At 46.2% G+C, this 27,505-nt stretch overlaps 1 protein-coding gene across 2 annotated transcripts; it reads left to right on the top strand.

The window, feature by feature from the left end:
• Nucleotides 1–4,648: 4,648 nt before the first annotated feature.
• Nucleotides 4,649–26,992, top strand: hpgd (15-hydroxyprostaglandin dehydrogenase). Of its 2 annotated transcripts, none has more exons than XM_057331726.1 (7): nt 4,649–4,781; nt 4,955–5,078; nt 5,722–5,828; nt 6,306–6,402; nt 10,404–10,480; nt 10,757–10,905; nt 25,237–26,992. In XM_057331726.1, exons 1-7 carry the CDS (start codon nt 4,689–4,691, stop codon nt 25,358–25,360), a joined length of 771 nt encoding a protein of 256 aa, XP_057187709.1. In that variant the 5' UTR covers nt 4,649–4,688; the 3' UTR covers nt 25,361–26,992. The 2 variants fall into 2 exon arrangements, with proteins under 2 accessions (XP_057187709.1, XP_057187708.1); XM_057331725.1 differs by having other exon boundaries at nt 10,757–10,920; nt 25,237–26,989.
• The last annotated feature ends 513 nt before the right edge of the window (nt 26,993–27,505 follow it).

Below are 27,505 nucleotides of genomic sequence, written 5' to 3'. Positions count from 1 at the left end.
TTCAACACTGACTGAGCGCAGTCGCGCTGTAATGGAGACAGAATTGAGTTCCATACCGAAAAAGAGGATGCTCCGCACAGAGGAGAGCTTGCTCTTTTTCGGTTGACCTGTGGTCCCAATCGATCTAGGTGCCGAAGCACTAGGTCCCTGTGTGTACATAACAGATCTCACGAGTGTGTCAAATGAGCCAGTCGTCGAGATAGTTTAGTACCCGCACACCTCTCTCCCTGAGGGGAGTGAGGGCGGCTTCCACGATCTTCGTGAAGACTCGTGGGGACAGGGACAAACCGAAGGGGAGGACTCTGTACTAATATGCCTGACCCTCGAAAGCGAACCGTAGGAACGGGCGATGACGAGGGAGAATTGAGACATGAGAGTAAGCGTCCTTCAGGTCGATTGCCATGAATCCATCTTGACATCTGATAGATGCCAGGATGCGCTTCTGCGTGAGCATCCTGAACGGCAGCTTGAGTATGTGCCTGTTCAGGGTACGCAGATCTAGCGACCCCCGCTCTATTGGGGACGATGAAGTACGGGCTGTAATCTCGGCTAGAGGGACGAGCACGATCGCTTCCTCACCAGAGGGGTGGCGACCTCGGCCCGAAGCACAGGGCATCCCTGTCTCTGCTGAGGTTAAGAGGATGCCCCGAAACTTGGGCGGGCGTCCGGGGAGTTGGATCGCGTAGCCGAGATGGACCGTATCCCCTAGTCACCGTGATGGTTTGGGAAGCTCTGGTCAGGCTCCCAGGGACCGACAGGGAGGCTAGGGGTACGTTCTGCTTCATCGACCTCCCGGGGGTGGTTCGATGGCTGGCAGTGCAGATCCCTCGCCGTGGGGGGGACCCCCGGAGAGGAGATCGGCTCTGCAGTTTTACCTGCCTGGCGATGATGTCTGATGATTATCCTCGACATTGGGTCTTGCCGCAACGTCGAGTTGCCGAACACCGTCGTGTAGAGGGTGAGAGCGGCTGTGATAATACCCAGACGATGATGTGGCACAACGCACCGTCGATTGAGAGTGCTTAGGCTGCTGATTATCCTAGACATTGGGTCTCGCCATGACGCAACGTCGAGTTGCCGAACACCGTCGTGTAGAGGGTGAGAGCGGCTGTGATAAACGCCCAGAGAGGGAGAAAACTTTTAGAATGGGCTGTTGGGACGGGGCAGGAACCGTCCCGGATCGACCACCAGCAATGGAATGGCTGGGGTCGGGCCCGAAGTTATTCTTGATCTCCCTGGGGTCTTCCCATGAGGGCCGCTTTGGCTTTTGCCGCGGCTGCTGACGGGGTGGTGGTCTCCTCTTCGATGTCTCGAAGAGGACCAGGGCTGCTGGGAAGCAGACGGTGCACGGGATCTCGGCGGCCAGAGGGCGGTCGAGTCACGGCTGGGGAGGACATACTTGATATCCTCTGTCTGCTCCCTAACTGTCGAACTCGACAGTATCACCAAACAGCCCCCCCTTGCGAGATGGGTGCATCGAGAAAGCGGACTTTCTCAGTATTACTCACCTGTGCAAGGTTCAGCCAGAGGTGTCTCTCCTGGACCACAAGTGTAGACATCGCCCAACCCAGGGCCCGCGCGATCACCTTGGTCGCCCGAGAGCGAGGTCGGTAAAGCCGCGGAGTTCCTGCATAACCACTGGGTCGGTCGTACCCTCGTGGAGCTCTCTCCGCGCATTGGCCTGCAGGAAGGCCATAGCGTGGAGAGAGGGGACAGCTTGGCCCGCAGCAGAGTAAGCTCTCGACACCTCAGATGCCGAAAAGCCTACGTGCTTTGGACGGGAGTCTAGGTCGAGCCCCTGGGGGACATCGACGTATCCTCTAGCTGCCCCACCATCGAGGGAAGAAAGGGTGATGGGACTAGTTGACGTGTACGCGCAGAAGGGGGCGTTCCAGGTCGTACTAGGTTCCTCATGCACTTCCGGGGGAACACGGCCGCTGGCGGCGAGTGCGGCTTGGAGCCGCTCTCAAGCCCGATGTACAGTGTATCCAGCTGCGAGCGTTGGGAGAGGCAGTGCGGTGCACCGCAACCCAATGCCGGTGGCCCGGGAAAGCATGGCTGACATTTCGACGTCCGCTTCTTCCTGATCTCGACCCCACGAGGGAGGGAGCTTCAAGGAATCGTCGGAGTCTGATGCCAGTAAGTCACCCTCCGATGCTGCAACAGACATCTCATCATCACGTACCATGTCCGATACGTGATTGAGGAATAAGACGGCGGACCGTCTCATGGGGAACGGTCAGACGAGCAAGACGAGGTGCGAACGGTCCGCGAGCCAGTGGCTGATGGATTAGCGCTCACAGTAATCCTCATATCACCCTCGCTGCTCGCCGTAGCAGGCGGCAGGGCCGTAGTCCTGCCGTCACGGAACGGGAAGCAGACGAGGTGGTGGCTGAGTCCCGTGGGAACACAGCCACCCGTGACGCAACGTCTGAATCGTCAACCGCCTGCACTGCGGGAAGGACGTATCCACAACATCTGCCCCAGCGTACTGGAAGCAGACATCGTGTCCATCCCCCTCCTCGATGAGTGTGTTGCACCCACGAGAACAGCGGGACATGCCACGCTGGAGAAATTTGCTCTTTTAGAGAAAAAACTCGAACACTTCTGGAACCGCCGAGACGCCCAGGGGAAGTCGCTGCAGGAAGGGACAGTCCGCTGCACCACGTCGTAGAGCCGGCAGTCTTGTAGCGAAGTCTGTTGATCATGAGCGAAGGCTCCGAAGAACAAAAGGTGAATGAATGAGGCACGCCGTCTCCCTTTTATACCCGCATATCCGGGTGCGGAGTCTGGCATGCAAATTTCATTCGCCAATTTTCATTGGCCTTTTCTAAGAAGTCGGAAGCGATTGGTTCTCAGGGACGAACCCATTTGTCGGTTCGACACAACGTCGAGAGACCGACAGAAAGGGAACTACAGTTCACCCAAAAATCAAATGTACTCACCCTCGTGTAATTTTAAACCTATGATTTTCTTTCTTTCACAGAACACACCAAAAAAGATGCTTTGAAGAACATTGTTAACTGGCACCTATTCACGAGCATTGGTTTGGTCTCCATGCTGTTCGGTTACCAACTTTGTTCAAAATAGCTTCTTTTGTGTTTTGTGGAATAAAGAAAGTATGCATACATGTTTGAAATGACAAGAGGGTAAGTAAATGATGACAGACTTTTCATATTTGGGTAAACTATCGCTAAGTTTACAACTGTAGTGGTTGAATTATTATTGTATTTGCAGTGTAAGGAACCTAGTGAACCAAGGAACCAAGTTCTGTCAGTGACCACAGTGCAATGAGAAACATCCCAAAACCCTATTTAAGTTCCTAAACAAAAGCATTGTGGTTTCAGAAACTACAGCAAGTCACAAAAGCAATGATACCTGCAGTAAATACTTCCTGACATGTTACAAATTCATGAAGTCATGGTTTACAAAACAATCTCTAAAGTATACAAGCCAATAGGGAATGGAATGGTATATTGTTATGCATCTTTAAATCGAGCAGTTAATGCTCTAATGCAAATAAATTCGATTGTTTTTAAAAAGACTGAAATGCATGTATGCTGATTAAATGGCAATGGTTATTAAGAAGCACAAAAAGTTGACTTTAAGTGATACATTCTGTCAAAGAATGGCAATAGTTAATTCTGCCTCTAAAGAAAGTGTTCCTAGTGGATTTCAGATACATTTACAAAAGAGAAATGTTACAATAAATACTTAAAATGTATTCGAGTTCATAATTATATGTTCAGTTCTGTGTACCATAAACATTTAATTATTGAAGTTATGAAAACCAGATTGCATTCTTAATTAGATCATGATTCCCTTAATGCCAAACCTTACTTTGGAAAATTGCTTTTTATTTCTTTGAAAAAACAACACTGATGTGTTCATAAACTGTGACATATAAATTGCGAAAACATATCCAATCTCACATATTCCCAAGCAGAGCTGTGATTCTTAAAAAGCATCTGATATCAGCATTTAATATGCACCCTGGAGAGGACACCAAAAGTTTTTAGGCATTTACATGAATAATGCGAGAGCATTTGTAATTTATTTTGTACAAACATTACTAAATGTTATGCATGAACTCAAGTCTTTTTGATGTACTTAATTTTCATTGTGAAATACAACTGTGCGTCAAAATGTTCTTAATGCTATCAAAAGAGAATACAAGTGAGAGAAATACGTTTCCTTCCAAGTATATCTGTATATACTTCTGATCACACTTTATGTTACAGGGTCCATGTTACAAATGTAATCAATTTATTGCAATATTCGTCATACCAGTAGCCTACAATGAATTTAGACGTTGTTCCGCAAAATAATTAAGTAGGCAGAAAATGTTCATTTATACTGTATCATGAATACTCCAATGTAAAGTGTGACCATTTTCATAGGTTTAATGAAGATCTTTATGAGAGTGACTTAAAATAAAGATGTTTATAATGCCTGCTCTCTCTACGTTATTCACTCACTCCACGTGTGCGTACATTACACTGTGGCCAAGGGCATTACGGAACGAATTTTGGAACGTTTACAAATCTCTTAAGTAATCTCTTGAGTAAATTATAGTTTGTAAAATGACACTCGGTCTTCTGAGTTTACTTTAGCACTACACGCCCCTTTTGACTGTGAGCGCACCAGATTACATAAAGCAGCGCGCTGCGCGCTCGGCGGTGTGCAGCATGAGTTTGGAAGGGAAAGTGTCTCTGGTCACCGGCGGGGCGCAGGGCATCGGACGAGCCGTAGCTGAAGCTCTCCTGGAGAATGAAGCAAAGGTTGTTTTATTCTAGCAGTTGATATTTTATTTTATATGTTAGATGGATTTACGCATTGCACTATTGGAGAAAAGTTTTTGAAGAACAGTATACTTCAGCACATTTTATTAGGCCTGGCCTACCATTTATGTCTACTTATTTGGCGTTACTTTATTAATTTGTTTACAATTCAGGTCGCACTGCTAGACCTCAACCAATCTGTTGGCGAAGAATGTAAAAGAGATCTAGATGGACAGTATGGAGAGGATAACTGTATTTTTATCCAATGTGACGTGACGGACGCGGGGAAACTGGAAGGTAAAACCATTGTAGTTTATTCATAACATCAAGGAATCACAGTCTCTGTTTGGGCAAAGGTTTAAACAATTTCTTGAACAAACATTATTCCACTTATTGATTTCCTTTGTGCGCACCTGTAAGTGCAGCGCATCTTTATTCCTGAAGCCTTCTGTTAAAAAGTGAATCGGGTAATAGCCTAAGTGATCCATGCTGCCCCAGGTCATCCCCGGGATGTCCATGGTTTTTTGTAGTTTAAACACAATCAGATGGTTTGCCTTTTTAAGTTTCAATAACTGTTTAAAGACAAGATTTTAACAATCGGTGGTGAAGAGATAAGACATTGCTTATTCCTGTTAAACGTGTTTGTAATGACGCACGTACTGTAGAGTTTAATTAAATGTTTCTTTGTGGAATGTTGCTGCTGCAACTCAGGTGAGGGCACATACACCCTGACACAAGCTGTAGGCTATCTCAAAGTCTACTGAGCTTTACTTGGATAACTCACTTGATTTTGATGCATAGCCACTTTTTACAGCTGCGCTATTACCAACACTTTGCATTGTTATTATTAATTCAGATTAAAACTTGAACATAAGATAGCATGTGTTTATTTAAGTGAAGATGTGACAGCTGTGTGTTTTTAACCTTTGTCATATTTTAGAAGCCTTTCAAAACACAGTCGAGAGGTTTGGCCGATTGGATATTGTCATCAATAATGCTGGGATCAACAATGAGAAAAACTGGGAACAGACCATTGAAGTAAACCTGGTGAGCTTACAATTATGTTTTTTTAGTATAATCAGTTTAGTTAGTTGATAAATGGTTACGTTTTAACTCTTTAATTTTAAGCCTACGTTAAAACTTCAACCTCATTTAATCAAAAACGGTTCATGATTTACACTGCTGAGTGTGAATCATTTCACATTTCATGCCTCCAGGCATACCATTCAACAACACAAGACAGTCACAAGAGTTACAAATTCACAAGAAACAATCCACCCCTCGGCTTTTGATCCAACAGATTTCACAACAGCACTATGATGCTGACAGCACACTGTATGCATTTGCGCAAGAAACATCATTATTGATCCTCTGCAGGAAGTTGAAAGTAGTTGCTAGACTTATGGAGAGATAATTGACTTAAAAAAGAATTGCAAGGCTGTAATAGCAGACCACCGTCCGTACAATATTATTATTAAACAAACTAAACATGACACCATATTTAAACTGTGTTCTCTTTCTCAGACATCTGTCATAAAGGGGACATATTTAGCCCTGGAACACATGAGTAAAGAGTATGGAAAGGAAGGAGGAGTTATTATCAATGTCTCATCTATGGCAGGTATGATTTTTATTATTTCATCATGAGTCCTGCATTATGCTTGTTTAAAAAACATAAGTGTAATTGTGTAGAACACGTGTTTCAGAATGGCCGTGCTTATGGATGTTACGTAACATTGTTTTTTTGCATATTAGCAAACTATAGCAATAAGCCAAATGTTTGCTAACTGTAAATATAGATACGCTGTATTTGACCTTGTGAAAGTGTTGCTGTTGTGTCTGTTGCCAAGGATCTGAACCTCCTGTTTGAAATGCACAAATATAATAAATTGCACAATAATTACTGTGCATTTATTCAAGTCTACAAATAAAAATTTAAGATACAAAAGACACATTTTCATTAGTCGCTATGACACACCTTTTTTCCAAAAGCACAGTCTTAACAAAGGTGATATGTGAAAACATTAGGCAAATCCTATTAGGAAAGTTGTTATGGCTAGATTTCGATTGGATTGTCCCTTTATCACACAATTTGCCTGCTTTAATATTTGCTAGAGCATGGCGCCATGGCTTTAATTTCCAGATGTACAGGTAAAATGTATAACTTGAATGCACAGATGCATAGATCCCAGCTCGTGGTACTTCGCTTCCTGTCCTCTCTCACACTATACTGTACAAATAAAGGCAAAACACTACTCCCATGTGTGTTAGCCCATGTTAGCTTATGACACTTTCCACTCATTTGATACTGTTTAAACCCTCCATCTCTGCCTTGGTGATCTGGTAGAGAAAACAACCGCCCAACCGACCACAAGTTTCTCTCGTAGCCCTAAGCATGGGAAATACCACCAGCTTTTTAACTTGAACACTACCGCGAATGCCAAAAACGTCCTACAATCGTAAATGAGAGGCAGAACTGTAATCCTAACAAAATAATGATAGTTATCCATGTGCCATCCGATACCTTGTGTTATGGCACCATTTAGCTGTTAGAGGACTGTGTACTGTATTAAACTCAAGGGAAGATACAAAATATGGTATTGTATGTGTGTGGATGATGAATGGAGGCCATGGCTGACAGCGAACTCGTTATAACTCTTACCGCACTCAAGAAAGCCTTTTACAATTTGGAATTGAAACAGGCTTTGGTGATTTGGCAGCTCTTGCTTACTCTCAAATGCTGTAAGCTTGGTTTTGTTGATGTTTAACCACACATGTATTACATTTCTTGTTAGTGTTATGTGATATGAAATAAGCAAATGAAAAGGTTTTTTGTTGAAAAGGTTTTATTTATAATGCAAACTTATAGACACGGTAGTAGACAACACACCTATATTTTATCCTGGAATTAATTTAAAGCTTTCTTGCCTACTGGATAGTCAGGTTTAACATTGTGCTCAACAAAACATGAAGTTGTGTGAAGAACAGTTTAAAAGCAGAAGAAAACTGTGGAACCTTTATGTTAAGACACAGAGAACAGAATAGATTCACAAGTTTAGGGCTACATACTTTTCCACCTTTATAGTAAACTTGTGAACATTCGGTTTTAACGTTTATAAGATCACAAGGAACATTTGAGTCAGGTGACCCTAAACTGTAGTATATTTACACACATGCAATACCACTTTATGCTCTATAGTACTAAATACCCATCATTTACAGTTAATAACAATGCAGTTTTTGTTGGCACATGTTTCTCCAGCGGCGGTGTGGAGTAATCCTGTGTATAATCCTAGCATCTGGTTTTATAGAGTAGGGAGAGAGTTTGGATAAACAGAACGTTTTTGGCACTTATTCACCGAAAATTAACCAGGATGAATGGGAACATGTCTCTGCAGCATGACCTCATTGTTTGATTTAGATCTTACTCCTCAATTAACATGTTTACAGACAAGAGTCTTCTCTTGTGTTAAAGTGGGTTGTTCACTGACTGGATGTGCATTAATGTTTAGATTTGTTTATTCAGAACACACAAGAACTGTTTGATTGTAAGTGCTGTCTTATGTATGTGGCCCTGGCGCTCTTGACTGCTTGGATTTGATGCAGCTTTAAAGTTTGTTTATCATAACAAAGTCTGAAAGCTAAGGGAAACGTTCCCTCGTTGGAGCGCTATATTAACATTCTACATTAAATAAGTTCATTGCGGATATTTAAAACCATATTTAGGTCGATTATCCAGAGAAATTTGCTGAAGTTTAGAGCATTCACTTAGGAATTTGTCCTCAGTTCTTAATGTTTTCCAAAATCTGCTTTGTTTTAACCGGTCTCAACAGCCATTCAATCTTTCATGCTTAAATGAAAGAAATGTTTGGAAGATTCAAACTTTTTCCATGACTATGGTATTGGTAATCATTCAAAGGCTTAGTTTTGTTGCGGTCTCAATATGAAGAAAACACTGTTTTTTAACCAAACAGACCTTTTAGGAGACCTTGAAGTACAGAGGGGTGGTTAAAAATCTGTAAGGAATACTATATCCTAACATTAAAAGGCTATCATCATTTACTCACTATACACGTAGAGCTGCAATAATACAACTCCATCCTTTTTTACATTGCACTCTTTACAGCAGTTTGTCCATTTAGGGGTACTGTAGAAACAACATGGTAATTTCCATGCAAGGGACCCGCGGTGTGTGTAGATAGAAATATCTCATTCTAAGGTAATAAAAACATAACGCTTCATCATGTAGGGTCTTTATACACATCTGAAGACATAGTTATGTATATAATATTGCATTTATGTCTACATCTGTCAATAGAAAAATTACACACTGGACCTTTAAAGTAAAACGGAAAAATCGTACTCTCCACTGTAGCACACAAATCTCATGAGGTCTTTAGTGCTTTTGGGATTTAAAAGGAACCTTGGGTATAGAGAGATGTATGGCTTAATATTTTAACAATGCCATTGACTTTATAAATGTGAAATTAAAAAACAGTGTAACTGTCACAGTATTCATAAACTTATTTTTACTCGGAGGCCGCCATTTTTTTGCATCAAAATCCGTGACGTCAAATGGTTGCAACCTAAACCTGTTCTCTTAACGCTACAGCGAAGCACACACATTTTCCAAACCAGTAAAATATGAGACGTCAAACGTAAGATCAGATATATAAATACACAGGGACAGTAGGTGACGGTATGTCCTCTTGACAAGCCAGCATGCCTGCCATAAAAGAAGAATGTGTTCAGTAAGCATTTGTTCAAGGTAAACATTTCATTAAATCATAGCTTTAAACTACCGTCTTTAAGACAGTTAAGACTATTTAAGACATCATCATCCACCGTTATGATATACTTTATACATTATGAGAATATGCTGATAAACACAATAATAAGATGCTTGCGGTTTGGTTATTTATTCTGTATTAGAGCACACGTGGATATTAGCCCCCATCAGCTAATGACCGAGAGAGAGAAAAATGCATTTTATAATGGCTAAAAACATCGTGTATATCTTAAATTCGCAATGATTTTGGTTATATGTATGTTTGTATTGTTTCTGACCAACAATATTAAAATGTCTGAAAATACACCAAATAGCGTCTTTATTTTCTTTCTTTATTATTTTATTATTATTTTTATATATTTTATTATCACACAGCACCTTATATTTACTGAAGAACTGATTAGTGTGTCTGTGTTCAGTTTGGCTGCCTGTGCGTGTAACTACTTTACGTCATCGAAAAAGAACATGGCGGCCTCCTTAGGTTACAATGAGTATTACATTTAGGTTTTTTTTAAAGAAATGAAAATATTTTATGTGTTTCTAACAACAAATGCTTCTAGTGTAAGGCTATTACAACATATTAAGCCATACATCTCTCTATACCCTGGGTTCCCTTTAAGTCATTGCAATTCTTTATGCATTGTATGGAACAGAGCCAATATTCTAATATTGTGGAGAGTAACTTCCCATTGTGTTTCATGGAAGACCCTTAAATGGGTTTGGAAAAACTTGAGGGTGAGAAAATGATGACACATTATAATTTCAAAACAGAATAAGTTTTAGTTACTGTTACTGTACTTTACTGAATTCACATTTGCTTTGTTTCCTCACAGCATTTCTCCATTCTCCTCACCAGCCGGTGTATACAGCAACAAAGCATGGGGTTATTGGATTTTCACGAGCCTTGGCGGTAAGCACACCAACTACGTATACCCTCAATAAAGTTTATTGCAAACATTTGTAAGTGCTTTTCCTTTAAAAAGTAGTATGTTCCAGTCATCTGCATTTCACCAAACCGACTGATCTAATACGGTTTTCAGCAGTTAACAAGCACAGCTATTTCCCCACAAGAGAATAGATGTATTTGCTCACAGATAAGATCTCTCACCCCTGTATGTTGACGCATTCTTTGCGCTGTGTGTGTAATTTAGGCTGACCGTGTTTGGACACGTTTTGTTGTCGGCAGGACGCATCTGAGCAGGGCAATTATGGAGTGAGGATCAACACACTGTGCCCAGCCTTCGTGGACACCCAACTGCTTCGCACAGTCGAGCATGAGGAAACAATGGGAAAGTTTGTCAAGTACAAAGATGAATTCAAGCAGAGGATGGACAAGTATGGCATTCTTAAGTAAGCAGTTTGGCTGAGCTACCTGTTTTTTTACTACTGTATATTAAAGCAAACAACAAAAGCATGCTGCTCAAAAGCGTGTCTTCACAAAATTACTAACTGGAAAGTTCTATTTGGGATTGTTGTGGCAGGTTTTTTGGAGACGTTTGTAGTTTGTGTTGTGTTTAGTCTTTGAGGAATAAACAATTTGTCTGAGTGGACAGCATTGGTCAGCTTTCTTATGAGACCTTTTTAATGCGGCATGCAAATAATCAGTGGATCAGTTTTAAACCGTCAATGCACTGCAGTTTTTGTGTTTGATGGAAAGTTTAGGCTCTCAATCTGCACCACCCAATGAGGTGGATTAAAAAGTAAATTTACGACATACATTTAAACGGTCTTAAACTCCTCCACCCTGACTTAAAGTATTATTACATAGCTGGTCCTATATTCATGTGTCATTGAACTGGAAATGTTTTCTACTCAGATGTTTGTTATGTCTTTCTGCACCAGAAATAATTGTTATGTCTTTCTCAAGCTCTTGTTAGGCACACTAGGGACGAGTTGCTTGATATGAACACAGTGAAGATAAGATTGCAAGTGATAAAATTGAAGATAAGCTTCCAAGTGAATCTAGAAAATCAAATGAATTACATTGTTATAGAGAGTGTTTGCCTGTTTTTCAACATCTTATTCGCTGGGTTTCCTCAGTTCAGCAATATATAACACTTATTTAATCCTGAGTTACTGCTCTATTTGCAGTTGCCCAAAATGAAACATCCGCTGCTAGAATGTTAAAGTGAATTGTTTAGCACCAGAAAACGTCTTGGTTACGGATGTAACCTCGGTTCCCTGATGGAGGGAACGAGACGTTGTGTCGAACCGACAGAATGGGGTTTGTCTTGAGAACCTATCATCTTCTGAGTATTTAGAAAAGGCCAATGAAAATTGGCGAATGAAATTTGCATGCCGGGCTCCTCCCCGGATGTCCGGGTATAAGAGGGAAGCCGGCGTGCTCATTCATTCACCTTTGGTCTGAGGAGCCTAAAGCATCCTCCCCCGACCGCTGGGGTGGGCGGCCAGTGTTGTGGCATGAGGGACACAACGTCTCGTTCCCTCCATCAGGGAACCGAGGTTACATCCGTAACCAAGACGTTCCCTTTCTGTCGGTCTCTCGACGTTGTGTCGAACCGACAGAATGGGGTTCCTATGGAAAACGCCACAGCACTGAGCCGCGTCACAATCTCTGCGGAGCGACGTTGACTGGCCTGGGCGAGTCAGACGAACACGCTAGCGCGAAATTATGACCTTCCAGTGGAGAGGAAGGGGGACCCAGAGCTTTCCACAAAAAGTTGGGAAGCCCCCTAACGCCGGCCGTCACGGGCGGAGGCCTGATTCTCTAAATGGCGAGAAGCCGCCCGGCACCGTACGGGCCACTGGGTAAGCATTATTCCCCCCCCGGGGGGAAAAACGCTGCAGAGGCCACTACCTACCGTAGGGAGGAATTAGTGGAGACACCACATGGTCTCACCATCAGGGGAGAACTCATGGGAGGAATGTGCGGACTGCAGGAGTTAACCGCAAGGTGGGAGTCCACCTGGGGAGGTCATGGGTTGCCAAGGTGGGAACCATTCATGAGGATACATCAGACGGAACAGCCCACGGAGGGGGTGTTACCACGTCTGGAGCACTAGGTCCGGTTAGAGCTATGTGGGAGATAACTCAACTGTTCCCCGGCCTAAGGGGGCAGGGCTGCTCTGCCCAGCCTGTCCCCTGGAAGGGTGCTTAGTGATGGATGGAATGCCTGTTCTTTACCCGAGGGGAAAGAAGTGAGGCTGGATCGCCACTGCTCCCCCCGAAGGGGGAAGGGCTTCCGCAGGCGTACGCCCAACGGCTGCCGGTCCTACCTGTTGCCCTGCAGGACGCGGGCTGACACCGGTTCAACGCGGAGGTTGTAGAACCTCGCGAAGGTATTGGGCGTAGCCCAACCCGCAGCTCTGCAGATGTCTGCCAGAGAGGCGCCCTGAGCCAGTGCCCACGAGGAGGCGACACCCCGAGTGGAGTGCGCCTTAACTCCTAAGGGGCAGGGGCGATCTTGCGACCGGTATGCCAAGGATATGGCATCCACGATCCAGTGCGCCAGTCTCTGTTTGGAGACAGCTCTCCCCTTCTGCTGACCTCCAAAACAGACAAAGAGCTGCTCAGAGCTTCTGAAGCCCTGCGTGCGGTCCAAGTAGAGGCGCAGAGCGCGTACTGGACACAACACGGAAGGGGTTGGGTCTTCCTCCCCGGTGGGGAGCGCCTGCAAGTTCACCACCTGGTCCCGGAAGGGAGTGGTGGGAACCTTGGGCACGTAGCCGGGCCGTGGTCTCAGGATAACGTGAGAGTCTCCAGGCCCGAATTCTAGGCAACCCGAGGACACAGAGAATGCTTGTAGGTCCCCTACCCTCTTGAAGGAGGCGAGCGCTACCAGGAGGGCCGTCTTTATCGACAGGCGAGAAAGATCGGCCTCTCCTAGGGGCTCGAAGGGGGGCCTCTGGAGGCCCTCCAGGACCACTTCGAGGTCCCAAGAGGGTACGGGGCGCGGGCGAGGCGGATTCAACCGTCTCGCGCCCCTCAGGAACCTGGTGACCAGGTCGTGCTGCCCTAGAGACTTACCAGCAACTGGGTCGTGATGTGCGGCTATAGCGGCAACATACACTTTCAGTGTGGAAGGGGAGAGGTTCTTCTCAAGTCTCTCCTGGAGAAAGGACAGTACGTACCTGATCGAGCATCTCTGCGGGTCTTCTCCGTGAGAAGAGCACCAAGACGAGAAGATGCGCCACTTGAAGGCATACAGTCTCCTAGTGGCCGGAGCCCTAGCCTGTATGAGGGTCTCTACCACCGCCGGGGGTAGGTCGCTCAGGATCTCCTCGTCCCGTCCAGGGGCCAGACATGGAGGCTCCAGAGGTCTGGCCTGGGATGCCAAAACGTGCCCTTCCCCTGAGAAAGGAGGTCCTTCCTCAAGGGAATCGGCCAGGGGGGAGTTGTTGTCAGGCTCACCAGCTCTGAGAACCAAGTCCGGTTGGGCCAATAGGGCGCAACTAGTAGCACTTGATGCTCCTCTTCCCTGACCTTGCACAGGGTCTGTGCAATGAGGCTCACTGGGGGGAAGGCGTATTTCCTCTTGTCCCGCGGCCAGCTGTGCGCAAGGGCATCCGTACCGAGGGGACCGTCGGATAGGGAGTACCAAAGCGGACAATGGGTGGAGTCCGGGGAGGCAAACAGGTCCACCTGCACCCGACCGAACTGCTCCCATATGAGCTGAACCGCGTGAGGGTGGAGTCGCCACTCTCCGCGAGGTGACAACTGACGAGAGAGCCTGTCTGCTGTCTGGTTCAGGTCGCCCGGGATGTGTATGGCTCGCAGGGAGCTGATCACCTGCTGACTCCACAGGAGGAGGCGTCAGGCGAGTCGTGTTAGCTGCCGTGATCGAATACCACCCTGATGGTTGATATACGCCACGGCAGCTGTGCTGTCCAACCGGACCAGCACGTGTCTGCCCTGCACGAAGGGTTGGAACCTCTTCAGCGCAAGTAGCACAGCCCACAACTCTAGGCAGTTGATGTGCCATCGCAGGCGGGGGCCCATCCACCACCCCGCAACTGCGTGCCCGTTGCACACAGCACCCCAGCCCTGAATGGAGGCATCCGTCGTTACCACGACGTGCCTTGTGCCTTTATACCTGCCCTAGGGGTACCCCCTCCCGTAGGAAGGCCATCGATGACCAAGGGGTTAGGGTGCGCCGACAGAAGGACGTGATGACCATACGCCTGCTGCCGGTGTGCCACGCTCTCCAAGGAACCCGACTCTGTAGCCAGTGTTGGAGCGGTCGCATGTGCATCAACCCGAGGGGGACCACCCCCGCCGAGGATGCCATGTGCCCCAGGAGCCTCTGAAATTGTTTCAGGGAGACCGCCGGCTGCCTGAAATGCTTCAGGCAGCGTAACACTGACTGGGCACGCTCTGTAGTCAGTCGTGCTGTCATGGAGACAGAGTCGAGTTCCATACCGAGAAAGGAGATGCTCTGCGCGGGGGAGAGCTTGCTCTTTTCCCAGTTGACCTGTAGCCCCAACCGATCTATGTGCCGGAGCACCAGGTCCCTGTGTGTACACAACAGCTCTTGCGAGTGAGCCAAGACGAGCTAGTCGTCGAGATAGTTGAGTACCCGCACACCTTCTTCCCTGAGGGGAAGAAGGGCGGCCTCCACGACCTTCGTAAAGACACGTGGAGACAGGGACAGACCGAAGGGGAGGACCCTGTACTGATATGCCTGTCCCTCGAACGCGAACCGCAGGAACGGCCGGTGTCGAGGGAGGATCGAGACATGAAAGTACGCATCCTTCAGGTCGATTACCATGAACCAGTCCTGACGCCTGACTGACGCCAGGATGCGCTTCTGCGTGACCATCCTGAAAGGCAGCTTGTGTAGGTGCCTGTTCAGAACACGGAAATCCAAGATAGGGCGCAACCCCCCGCCTTTCTTGGGGACAATGAAGTACGGGCTGTAGAACCCGCTGAACATCTCGGCCGGTGGGACGGGCTCGATCGCTCCCTTCACCAGAAGGGAGGCGACCTCCGCCCGAAGCACGGGGGCATCCCTGCCTCTGACTGAGGTAAAGAGGATGCCCCGGAACTTGGGCGGACGTTTCGCGAACTGAATCGCGTAGCCGAGACGGATCGTCTTCCTCAGCCAACCTGACAGTCTGGGAAGCTGAGACCAGGCACCCAGAAACTGTGACAGGGGGACTAGAGGTTTGATCTGCTTCATCGTCCCCCCGGAGGGTGGTTCGATGGCTAGCAGTACGGATTCCTTGCCGAGGGAGGACCCCCGGGGAGGAGATCGGCTCTGCTGTTTTTCCTGCCTGGCGATTGTCTGGCTCGACGCACTGTCTGTCTGAGAGTGCTGAAGGCCAGTGTTTATACTCGACATTGCGCTTCGCCATGACGCAACGTCGAGTTGCCGTCCACCGTCGACCAGAGGGTGGGAACGGCTGTGAATACCCAGAGAGAGAGGAAGCTCCTTTCGTGAGGAAGTGGGCGCTGGCCCCCCGGGGGGGACCAGCTGATGGAAGGACGGGGCAGGAACCGTCCCTCTCCGATCCAGCGATGTGATGGCTGGAATCGGGCCCGATGGTACTCTCAATCTCCCTGGGGTCTCTCCGTCAGGGCCGCTTCTGCTTCCGCGACGGCTGCTGACGGGGAGGCGGTTTCCTCTTCGACGTCCTTCTCCGGGAGGCAGCCTGAGAAGGGGGCACTGGAGCCGGATCCGGAGTCGATGAGGTCCGGGGCTGCCGGGAAGCAGACGCCGCTCGGGATCTCGGAGGCCTGACGACGGCCGAGTCACGGCGGGGCAAGATGTGCTTGATAGCCTCCGTCTGCTTCTTCACCGTTGAGAACTGCTGAGAGAAATCCTCAACGGTGTCACCAAACAGCCCTCCCTGCGAGATGGGGGCGTCGAGAAAGCGAACCTTCTCAGCGTCCCGCATCTGCGCAAGGTTGAGCCAGAGGTGCCTCTCTTGGACCACCATGGTGGACATCGCCCGACCCAAGGCCCGTGCCGTCACCTTAGTCGCCCGTAGAGCGAGATCAGTGGCGGTACGGAGTTCCTGCATAACCGTTGGGTCGGTCTTACCCTCGTGGAGCTCCTTCAACGCCTTGGCCTGGTGCACCTGCAGGATGGCCATGGCGTGGAGGGAGGAGGCGGCCTGACCCGCAGCCATGTAAGCCTTCGACACCAGCGATGCCGAAAACTTACACGCCTTGGATGGGAGTCTAGGCCGAGCCCTCCAGGTGGCCGCTGTCTGCGGGCATAGGTGCACCGCGACAGCACGCTCCACCTGGGGGATCTCGACATAGCCCCTGGCCGCCCCACCATCGAGGGAAGTAAGGGCGACTGAGCCTTTCTGACTGGAACGAGCCGTGAGGGGCGCGTTCCAAGTCTTACTCAGCTCCTCATGTACCTCCGGGAAATACGGGACCGGCGCTGGGCGCGGCTTGGAGCCGCGCTCAGACCCCAGGTACCACGTATCCAACCGCGAGCGCTGGGGTAAAGGCGGTGCTGTGCACTGCAGCCCAATGCTCGCGGCGGCCCGGAAGAGCATGGTTGACATCTCAACGTCCGCTTCTTCCTGGGCTCGTCCCCCCGGGGGAGGGAGCTCCGAGGAATCGTCGGGGTCGGATGCCAAGAGGTCGCCCTCCGATGCTGTGATCGACATCTCATCTTCGTCACGCACTCCCGAGTACGTGGCGGAGGAACAAGACGGGGTAGGACCATCTCTTACGGAATGGTCAGACAAGCGAGACGGGGCGTGAACGGTCCGTGAGCCTGTGGCTGGCGGTCTAACGTTCACGGTGATCCCAATATCACCCCCGGTGTTAACTGAAACGGGCGGCAGGGCCGTAGTCAGTATGGGTGGCTTTACCCATAAAGAATACAGCCACCCGTGACCGCAATGTCTGGATAGGCATCTTCCCGCAGTGCGGGCAAGATGTATCCATGAAGGCTCAGCGTGCTGGAGACCCAAACACGTGAGACAGACATCGTGTCCATCCCCTTCCTTCTCAATGAGCGCGTCGCACCCAAGAGAACAGCGGGACATGCCACGCTGGAGAAATTTGCTGTTTTAGAAAAAATTGCTCGGACACTTCTGGAACTGCCGAGACGCCCAGGCGAAAGTCGCTGCAGGAAGGGACCGTCCGCTGTACCACGTCATAGATTCCAGCAGGATACCAGCGAAGAACTGGGAGATCAGCGAAGATCTGGAAGACCAGCGAAGATCTGAAGCTGCTCATCAGATGCGTAGGCTCTGAAGAACAAAAGGTGAATGAATGAGCACGCCGGCTTCCCTCTTATACCCGGACATCCGGGGAGGAGCCCGGCATGCAAATTTCATTCGCCAATTTTCATTGGCATTTTCTAAATACTCAGAAGATGATAGGTTCTCAAGACAAACCCCATTCTGTCGGTTCGACACAACGTCGAGAGACCGACAGAAAGGGAACCAATCATACCTCATTAAAGGGATAGTTCACCCAAAAATGAAAATTCTGTCATAAATTACTCACTCTAGTTGTTCCAAACCTGTATACATTTCTTTGTTTGGTTGAGTACAGAGAAAGATATTTCGACAAATGCTTGTAACCAAACTGTTCTTGGACCCCATTGACTACAATATAGTAAAAATTGTAATGGTAGTCAAAAGTGCCCCAGAACTGTTTGGTTATAAGCATTCTTACAAATATCATTCTCTGTGTTTATCAGAACAAAGACATTTATACAGATTTGGTCTCGAAGGTGAGTAAATGATGACAGAATTTTTATTTTTTGATGAAACCCTTTAAATATACATGTGCTTTGTCACAGATGTATTGCTTTGTTCTCTGGAATGCAAAATGCAGAATGTCAGTGTACCTGAATAAATGATGACAGAATTGTCATTTTTGGGTAAACAATACCCGTAAAAGAGCAATGTGGAGAGTTTAGTGGCATTTAGCAGGGTTGCAAATTGCAACCAATGGCTCACTCCACCCCTCCCTTGGCTTTCACAGGACAAAGATGCTGTTGAGCAGTGTTGCCAGATAGAGTTGATGGTTTCCAGCCCAAAACCCGCCCAAACGCACACAAAACCGGCCAAAATATTTGATCAATATTTGGTTATTTTAAATGCCACAATTAATGTACCATGCTATGGCTAGCGACATACAGCAACAGAACCACAAAAGCAAAATGACAACATAAACCGTTCACATCTTTGGCCCTGCCCTCACACCACACACAATGCACTTTTACAGTGTAGATTTAAATAGTTTAAAGATCATTCGCATACCCAGTTCGTTAATAACTAATTCAACAATGTGTATTTAAATTATATTATCTACTTTAATTATTATTATTTGTACTCTTATTATTACTACATTTTATTCATTATAAACAGGTGTGAGAGTGAGAGCGAGAGAGGCAGACAGAGAGAGGGAGATCTTTAGCCTCCCTTTAAATGCAGAACATTAATAGGGTGTCGGTTGTAACTTGACAGGATGCTGAAGAACACAGCTGAATGCAACTTTTCAGAACTATGTACAGTCTTGCTGAGCTGTCTAGTACATGGATGAGTCAAACTTCTCCAACAGCTGTTGGAGAGGACGGAATAGCCTATGTCCAACCTTTCCGTGTCAACCCTAATCGCACATCCATTAAACTTGAAAGGATCGGCAATCCCATTTTATTTCTGGTGTCATCTTTAAGCAGTAAGAATTGCGAAAATGCTCTTTCAATGGGAGCACTGGATATGGGGAGAGTGAGGTTTTTAATTGCACCTTGTGCTAAATCCTGAAAGCAGTTGTTTCCTCCAGCATCTTGAAAAGATTCTACCTCCAGCCAAAACGCATCTATGATTTTTAGACTTCGGCATATTGATTCTTTATATTTCCCGCTGAGTGCTGGCTGCTTCTTCTTCAATGGCAGTTGGCAAACTAGTGCTGGCTGCTATCACTCGTGATTGGCAAAATGTGCGGGGGCCGCGGGCTAGCCTGCGAGCTGCGACTGTGTCAAGTTAACACAAACAGGAGCCAAGTGGGCATGTTTAGTAAAGTCACAATTACTAATTGGATGGAGTACATCCACACTTGGGTTTCGTTAAATAGTTAGCCTATAAAATGTACATGTTTAAAACCCGCCCAACTGATCCCAAACCCACCCAAATTTTATCTACCTGCCCAAGCCAATTTGTACCCACACAATCAAATTGTGATGTGCTTTACACCCAGCTATCCGCTTGTTAAATGAGACATCTTGTGCTGTCAGTCGATTAACCACATGTTTTTTTCTGTGATTAATCACGATTAATAACACATAACATTAATGTTTTTAAATATACATTTACATTCTAATAATTTTGCATTTAATCTCCAAACTAATGTAGAAACAACAAATTTCTTTCGAAGGCACTTTCACAGGCGTACACCCTACCGGCCGCTGGTCTCACCTGTTGGCAAGACTCAGGCTGACACCGGTTCCACGCGAAGGCTGTAGATCCTCGCGGAGGTATTGGCCGTAGCCCAACCCGCAGCTCTGCAGATGTCTGCCAGAGAGGCGCCTTGCGCCAGTGCCCACGAGGAGGCCACACCCCGTGTGGAGTGTGCCCTCACTGCCAGCGGGCACGTAGCGACGGCGTCCGTGATCCAGTGCGCCAATCTCTGTTTGGAGACAGCTCTCCCCTGTTGCTGACCTCCAAAACAGAAAAAGGGCTGCTCAGAGCTCTGTCCAAGTAGAGGCGCAGAGCGCGTACTTGACACAGCACGGATGGGGTTGAGTCTTCCTCAGTGGGGAGCGCCTGCAAGTTCACCATCTGGTTCCGAAAGGGAGCGGTGGGAACTTTGGGCACGTAGCCGGGCTGGGATCTCAGGATAACGTGAGAGTCTCCAGGCCCGAACTTTAGGCAATCAGTTGATATGTAGAATGCTTGTAGATCCCCTACCCTCTTGATGGAGGCGAGCGCCACCAGGGGAGCTGTCTTCATCGTAAGAGAAAGAGCGGCATCTCCTAGGTGCTCAATGGGGGGGCTTCTGGAGGCCCACCAGGACTGTTCGAGGTCCCAAGAGGGTATGGGGCGCGGACCAGGCAGATTCTGCCTTCTTGCGCCCCTTAGGAACCTAATGATCAGGTCGTGCTGTCCCAGAGACTTTCCAGGAACTGGTTCGTGATGAGCGGCAATGGCGGCTGCATACACTTCAGTGTGGAAGGGGCGAGATTACTCTCAAGTCTCTCTTGTAGGAAGGACAACCCGTTCCCGATCGAGCAACTCCACCCCAACCCTGCAGGGAGGCGTCCGTCGTCACCACGACGTGCCTCGAAACCTGCAGAAAGATCATTAAAGACCAGGGGGTTAGGGTGCGTCGGCAGTGAGGCGTGAGGACCCTACGCCTGCTGCCGGTGTGCCACGCTCTCCAGGGAACCCGACTCTGTAGCCAGTGCTGGAGCGGCCTCATGTGCATCAACCCGAGGGGGATCACCCCCGCCGAGGATGCCATGCCCCAGGAGCCTCTGAAGTAGTTTCAGGGGTACCACTGGCTGCTTGAAAAGGTTCAAGCAATTCAGCACTGACTGTGCGCGCTCACCGTGCTGTCATGGAGACAGAGTCGAGTTCCATGCCGAGAAAAAAGATGCTCTGCACGGGGGAGAGCTTGCTCTTTTCCCGGTTGACCTGTAGCCCCAAACGATCTATGTGCCGGAGCAACATGTCCCTGTGTGTACACAACAGATCTTGCGAGTGTGCCAAGATGAGCCAGTCATCGAGATAGTGGAGTACACGCACGCCCTTCTCCCTGAGGGGAGCGAGGGCGGCTTCCACGACCTTCGTGAAGACTCGTGGAGACAGGGACAGACCGAAGGGGAGAACCCCTGCACTGATATGCCTGCGAGACATGAAAGTACGCATCCTTCAGGTTGATTGACATGAACCAATCTTGACATTTGATAGACGTCATGATGCACATCCTGAACGGCAGCTTGTGTAGGTGCCTGTTCTGGGGCGCACCCCCCCCCCCCGCCTTTCTTGGGGACGATGAAGTACGGGCTGTAAAACCAGCTGAACATCTCAGATGGAGGACGAGCTCGAAGGGTGGCGACCTCGGCCCGAAGCACAGGAGCATCCTTGCCTCTGACTGAGGTGGAGAGGATGCCCCGAAACTTGGGCGGGCGTCTGGCGAATTGGATCGCGTAGCCGAAACGGATCGTATTCCCTAGCCACTGTGACGATTTGGGAAGCTCTAGCCAGGCTCCCAGGGACCGAGACAGAGGGACTTTGGGTTCGATCTGCTTCATCAAGCCCCAGGGGGAATGTCAAGAAATGCTCTCAGGCAATTTCATTGGCCTTTTCAAAGTTAGTCAGAAGATGATAGGTTCTCAAGTCAAACCCCATCTGTCGGTTCGACGCAACATCTCGTTCCCTCCATCAGGGAACAGAGATTACATCCGTAACCAAGATGTTTTCCACCAATTTCTCTTTGATCGCTTTACGAAGTTGTTTTACCTTAGCTGTTTTCGGCAATGCCACTTCAATATTAAAATGTTCGCTTACTTTACGCAACTGATCTTTTGTAAAACATTCAAGTTTTTCTTCCGGAAGGAGTAGTCAATAATATAATCCCAAAAATAATCCTAATCTCAATAATATCTAGGAATCAACTGTATCAAAAATCGAATCACCAATTTTTATTTTATTTTAGTGTTCGATTAGCATGATCCAGGCATAGTTTGCAATTACGCAAGAAGACATTTAAAAAAAATGGGATTGTTAACAAAAATGAGCTATCCCGTATAATTAAACTAATTCAACCCTAACCTCTTCAGTGCACCCACATGCAGCTCAACTGCTACACAGAGCAGTCTACCCGCGTCCAACACACCAAAAACAAAAAAACTAAAATAATAAACTAAAACAAAAAACAGCGTTAATCGCTCTATACCTAACACGGGTTAGTTTTAGCTCCTGCGGTCTAAACCACAATATACCCATTGTTCTTGCTTTAACATATGCAATTGCCACGTTCACGCCACTTAATCAAATACTAACAACAAATTTATTATCTCTCTCCAAAACCAGAAAATAAGTAAATAATCTAATCTCATCATTTCCAATGATATACTAATTTACACCGCATTCCCCTTTTTAGGAATTTCTACAGTCTCCAAACTTCTTTTCTCCCAGCCTTTTAAGACAAGCCCCCACATGTTACAACTACCCGGCTCGAAGTAGTGTAACATGAATGGGGAGGGCACGTAAATTTAGTTTCATTAGAAAAAGATATTTATTTAAAAGTAAAGATCCTTAGATCAAACAAAAGAACAAAGCCAAATCATAAAGTTTAACATGACCCACTAAAGCTGGTGCTGGAGAGATCTGGGAACTTCTTCCTTTCGGTTTTCCCCTCTTCCTCCGTCATTGAAGATCAACCAGCTTTTATCCATCAATTCATCAAAGGTAATTCATTGCACCTGTCGCTTAATTTCAACATGTGAACACACAGAAGAGAAATATACACAGCAGAACCAATACGCCCTCTAGCGACCAAAAGACCAAAAAGGAAGAGTATCATAACGTTGAGAGACTGACAAATGTATCATAACATTGCATGCTAAAGGCAAATAGCAAATAATACTAATATCAACATCTCAGGTGACCAGAAAAGAAAATGCATTGTTAAGATATTGGATGCTGGTCGAGTGATACTCGTAATACAGAGCAGAAGCTTCTCAAAGCACTTACTGATGATGGGAGTCAGAGCGACAGGGCGCCAGTCATTCCTGCAAGAAGCTTTGGGTGTCTTTTGTATTGGCACAATGGTGGATGTTTTGAAACATTGGGGGACAACAGACAGGGAAAGGGAGAGGTTAAAAATGTCTGTGAAGACTCCAGCTAGTTGGTGAACGCATGTTTTAAGGACACGGCCAGGAATGCCGTCTGGTCCTGTGGCTTTGCGGATATTCACGCGCCGGAGCATCACTCGACCCACTACAGTTCGTCTACCGCAATAACCGCTCCACTGACGATTCAATTGCCTTCACCCTGCACACTGCTCTTTCCCATCTCCCTGCACACTGCTCTTTACCATCTCGACAAGAGGAACGCATATGTGAGAATTCTGTTCGTTGACTACAGTTCAGAGTTTAATACCATAGTGCCCTCTAAGCTTGTAGTGAAACTCCGGGCTCTAGGTCTGAACAATTCTCTGTGCAGCTGGATCCTGGACTTCCTGACAGGCAGACGGCAAGTGGTGAGAGTAGGCAGCAACATCTCCCCGCTGACCCTCAATACTGGAGCCCCTTAGGGCTGTGTTCTCGGTCCTTTCCTGTACTCCCTGTACACGCATGAATGTGTAGCCATGCACAGCTCCAACGTCATCGTCAAATTTGCGGATGACACAATGGTGGTAGGTCTGATCACCGACAACGATGAATCAGCCTACAGAGAGGAGGTGCACACCCTGACTAACTGGTGTCACAACAACAACCTCTCTCTGAACATCAGTAAGAACCAAGGAGCTGGTGGTGGATTTCAGGAGGCGGACCAGTGAGCAGCCTCCCATCACCATCGACGGGACTCCAGTTGAGCGGGTCAGCAGCTTCAAGTTCCTAGGCGTAAACATCACAGAAGACCTCACCTGGACTACCCACACACAGTCAGTAGTGAGGAAGGCCCACCAGCATCTCTTCTTCCTCAGGCGAAGAAATTCGGTCTGAGCTCAAAAATCTTCAGACAGTTCTACAGTTTCACTGTGGAGAGCATCCTGATTGGCTGCATCACCGCCTGGTACGGGAACTGCACCGCTCTCAACCGGAAAGCCCTGCAGAGAATAGTTCGGATGGCCCAGCACATCGTTGGAGGTGAGCTTCCCTCCCTCCAGGACATCTACAACCAGCGATGTGTGAGGAAAGCATGGAAGATCATCAGAGACTCCTGCCACCCGAGCCATGAACTCTTCTCGCTGCTACCATCAGGCAGACGGTATCACAGCATCAGGACCCGAACCAGCAGAACGCGAGACAGCTTCTTCTCGCAGGCCATCAGACTGCTGAACTCCAGACAGCAAACGATGCCCACCCACCAACATGCAGCTCCATCTTCTCTTCTGCACCAACAACAAAGCAAACACTTACAGTATACATCACTGGAAGTTGTATATATATTTATACATACATCCATAAGTCCCTTGACAATACAGTGTACTATGTGTATATTATGGAAATGTGTGTACTGTATATTATGTACAATTGTCTATTATTTATTGTGTAAATGTATGTATATTGTTGTTTATGTATATTGTACATTTTCATATCTTGTTGCTTGTACTGCCATGGCCAAGAGTCTTGTACCTAAGAATTTCACCATCAGTACACTTGTGTACATGATGTGTGACAATAAAGAGATTTTTTTTTGGAATACAATAAGCCTGGAGACCATGCTTCACATAAAAGTGTGATATAAATAAATAGTAAAAAAACAGCTGTTGAGAAAGTGTTCTCTCTTGAAGAAAGTGGAGGCTTGGACTAAAAAAATCGCTTTTTTTTTCAAGCGGACTTTGTATGCATCACCAGCAAGTTGTTTCCTTAATACATGTTATTAACCTTGTAAATATGCAAATTGTAATGCCATAGGATGTAACCATAGGATTCGACTGTACTTGTGACATCTAAAAACTTGTAAAAAGGCCAAATGTGTGTAAAGTTTGTTAATTTCATATAGCAAAACAGATGACTGAAAATAATAATTTCTACTGTGTCTGTTGGTATTTCTACAGACCATCTCTGATTGCGGAAGGAATGCTTCGAATCATAACAGATGACAGTCTGAATGGAGCTGTGATGAAGATCACCTGTTCTAAAGGGATTCACTTCCACACCTATGAGCCTCTTTCAGCTTGAGCGCAGTGACTTTAGAAAGCCAGTTCTGCTTATTCATTTCTCTCCACAGGCTGCTGTACAGTATGGCCTTGATTAAGCAAGTAAGATGTGGATGTTGTAAGAGTATTTTATTTATCATTTCAAGTTTTACAATCCAAAAAAATCTATACTGGTGTTTGGTTGTCTTTCTGTAATACCCTTTAATACAAATGTGTACAGACCCGCTTTAACTGTGAGTGAAAAAAACACAATATTTATTAATGATTATGAATTAAATGACTGTTTCTTGGCTTGTATGATATACCTCAATAAGCTAAAACCAATATTTTCTTACATTTGTGTACAATTCTTTGTTATTTTAGATCTTTTTAGATTTATGCCAAAGAAATGTCCATGGAATTGTAATTTTGTAGAAATCAAATAAAAAAATGTAAATGGAGGTTTAGGTTTCTATTAATGTAAACACAAAAATGTATACTGTACCTTAAATGCACTTGGATGAAGGTGTCTGAATTCCTCCATTGCTAAACTGTTTCATTTTAACAAGTTAAATTGCTAAATACAAATTAAGTTTAAATGGCTTTTTTCTCTCTTTTTTTCACTCTTCAAAAAAAATTTCACACAGCGAAAAAAGAGTTTCAGGGAGAGAGAGAGAGAGAGAGAGAGAGAGAGAGAGAGAGAGAGAGAGAGAGAAAGTCTTCGGACTTAGGCTCAGGAAAGATCAAAGACACTGTTTAAATTTTCTCCCCACAATTATTTATTTTTCACGTTGCGGTTCAGGGCTTCCATAGACTACATTACTCTGTATACAGAGTATGTTCTATGGACACAGTAACTAAAGTCTAGATTAACAACTGTTGAATATATACAAAACACTTCATGGCATAACTGACTGGTTCATTCATCTTATACTATAGGGCTGGGTCTTACTAACATTGAATAACATTGTTCAGAGTGTCACATACGAAAGTAATTTACTTTACTTCAATGTAACTCTGATAAAATGTCACAGAGACTGCCAAGAATGTGATTATAATTTTGATGTGATGGCAGATTTTATTTTAGAATTTAAAGTAGATGAGGGATGGGTGTGGACTGTTTGAATGAGAACTATTTGATTACAAAGGCATGAAGGAAGTGTATGTTTTCCATAATCTGAAATAATTTCCTCACTGCATTCTTGTAATAACTACAAAGACTGTTGCCATTGTGTAACTTGTAAAATTTTACAACAGCTGCAGCTACATCTGTGTCTGTAAAGTCCTCACAATAAGGCAAACATTTAGGAAACTCATGAGAGACTGAAATAAAAACATGCTAAAAAAATAATGTCAGCTAAATTAAATAATGAAACACTTCTGTCTGTAATTTGCTCTAAAAGACGAACCAGGCCATTAGCAATGAAAGTACACTGAAGGTTTGGGTGGGGTTGGAGCAGAGTTTAAAAAACAATGTTTCAGAATGACAGATGAGAATGCTCAGTTAATGACTAGTAGGAACTAACCTGAAAGATATGCAGCTTGTTTTTACTTCACCGCTATTGCAGGCAGGGATTCATGTGAAATGAGATGCATCCATCAGTTTGTTAAGGGTTCTGTCACTTCATAATGTATGTTTTTTGATAGTCTCTCTCTCTCTCTCTCTCTCTCTCTCTCTCTCTCTCTCTCTCTCTCTCTCTCTCTCTCTCTCTCTCTNCTCTCGCTCTCTCTCTCTCTCTCTCTCTCTCTCTCTCTCTCTCTCTCTCTCTCTCTCTCTCTCTCTCTCTCTCTCTCTCTCTCTCTCTCTCTCTCTCTCTCTCTCTCTCTCTCTCTGTATTTGTGTTTGCATATCATGTTCATCTCATTCTGTGTCGGTTCCAATTTGCAATCAAACACATTCATTGCAGAGGGATTGAAATGTTCTTCCACTGAAAGTTTCTATTGAATGTTTTGGATCACCTCCAGGAACTTTACTTCTTAGAAAGGGGGGAAGTGTGAGAGAGAGGTTGAGTGTTTCTTTGTGTGCGTGGCATTTTGTGAGTGATATTTTACTCTTTCTTTGAAAACGTTTAGACTTTGTTTGCAAAGGCAACAACTTAAGCCTGGAATGTTCACTCACATAGTGAGCTCTCTTTTTTTTCTAACAAAATATTTATTGTTTTATTATTTATAATATTATCAGTAAAAC

Source organism: Triplophysa rosa, linkage group LG4, assembly GCF_024868665.1.
Source record: "Triplophysa rosa linkage group LG4, Trosa_1v2, whole genome shotgun sequence".
NCBI lineage: Eukaryota > Metazoa > Chordata > Actinopteri > Cypriniformes > Nemacheilidae > Triplophysa > Triplophysa rosa.
Note: the sequence above shows the minus strand (reverse complement) of the source record. Positions and strands in the feature narration are given on the sequence as shown.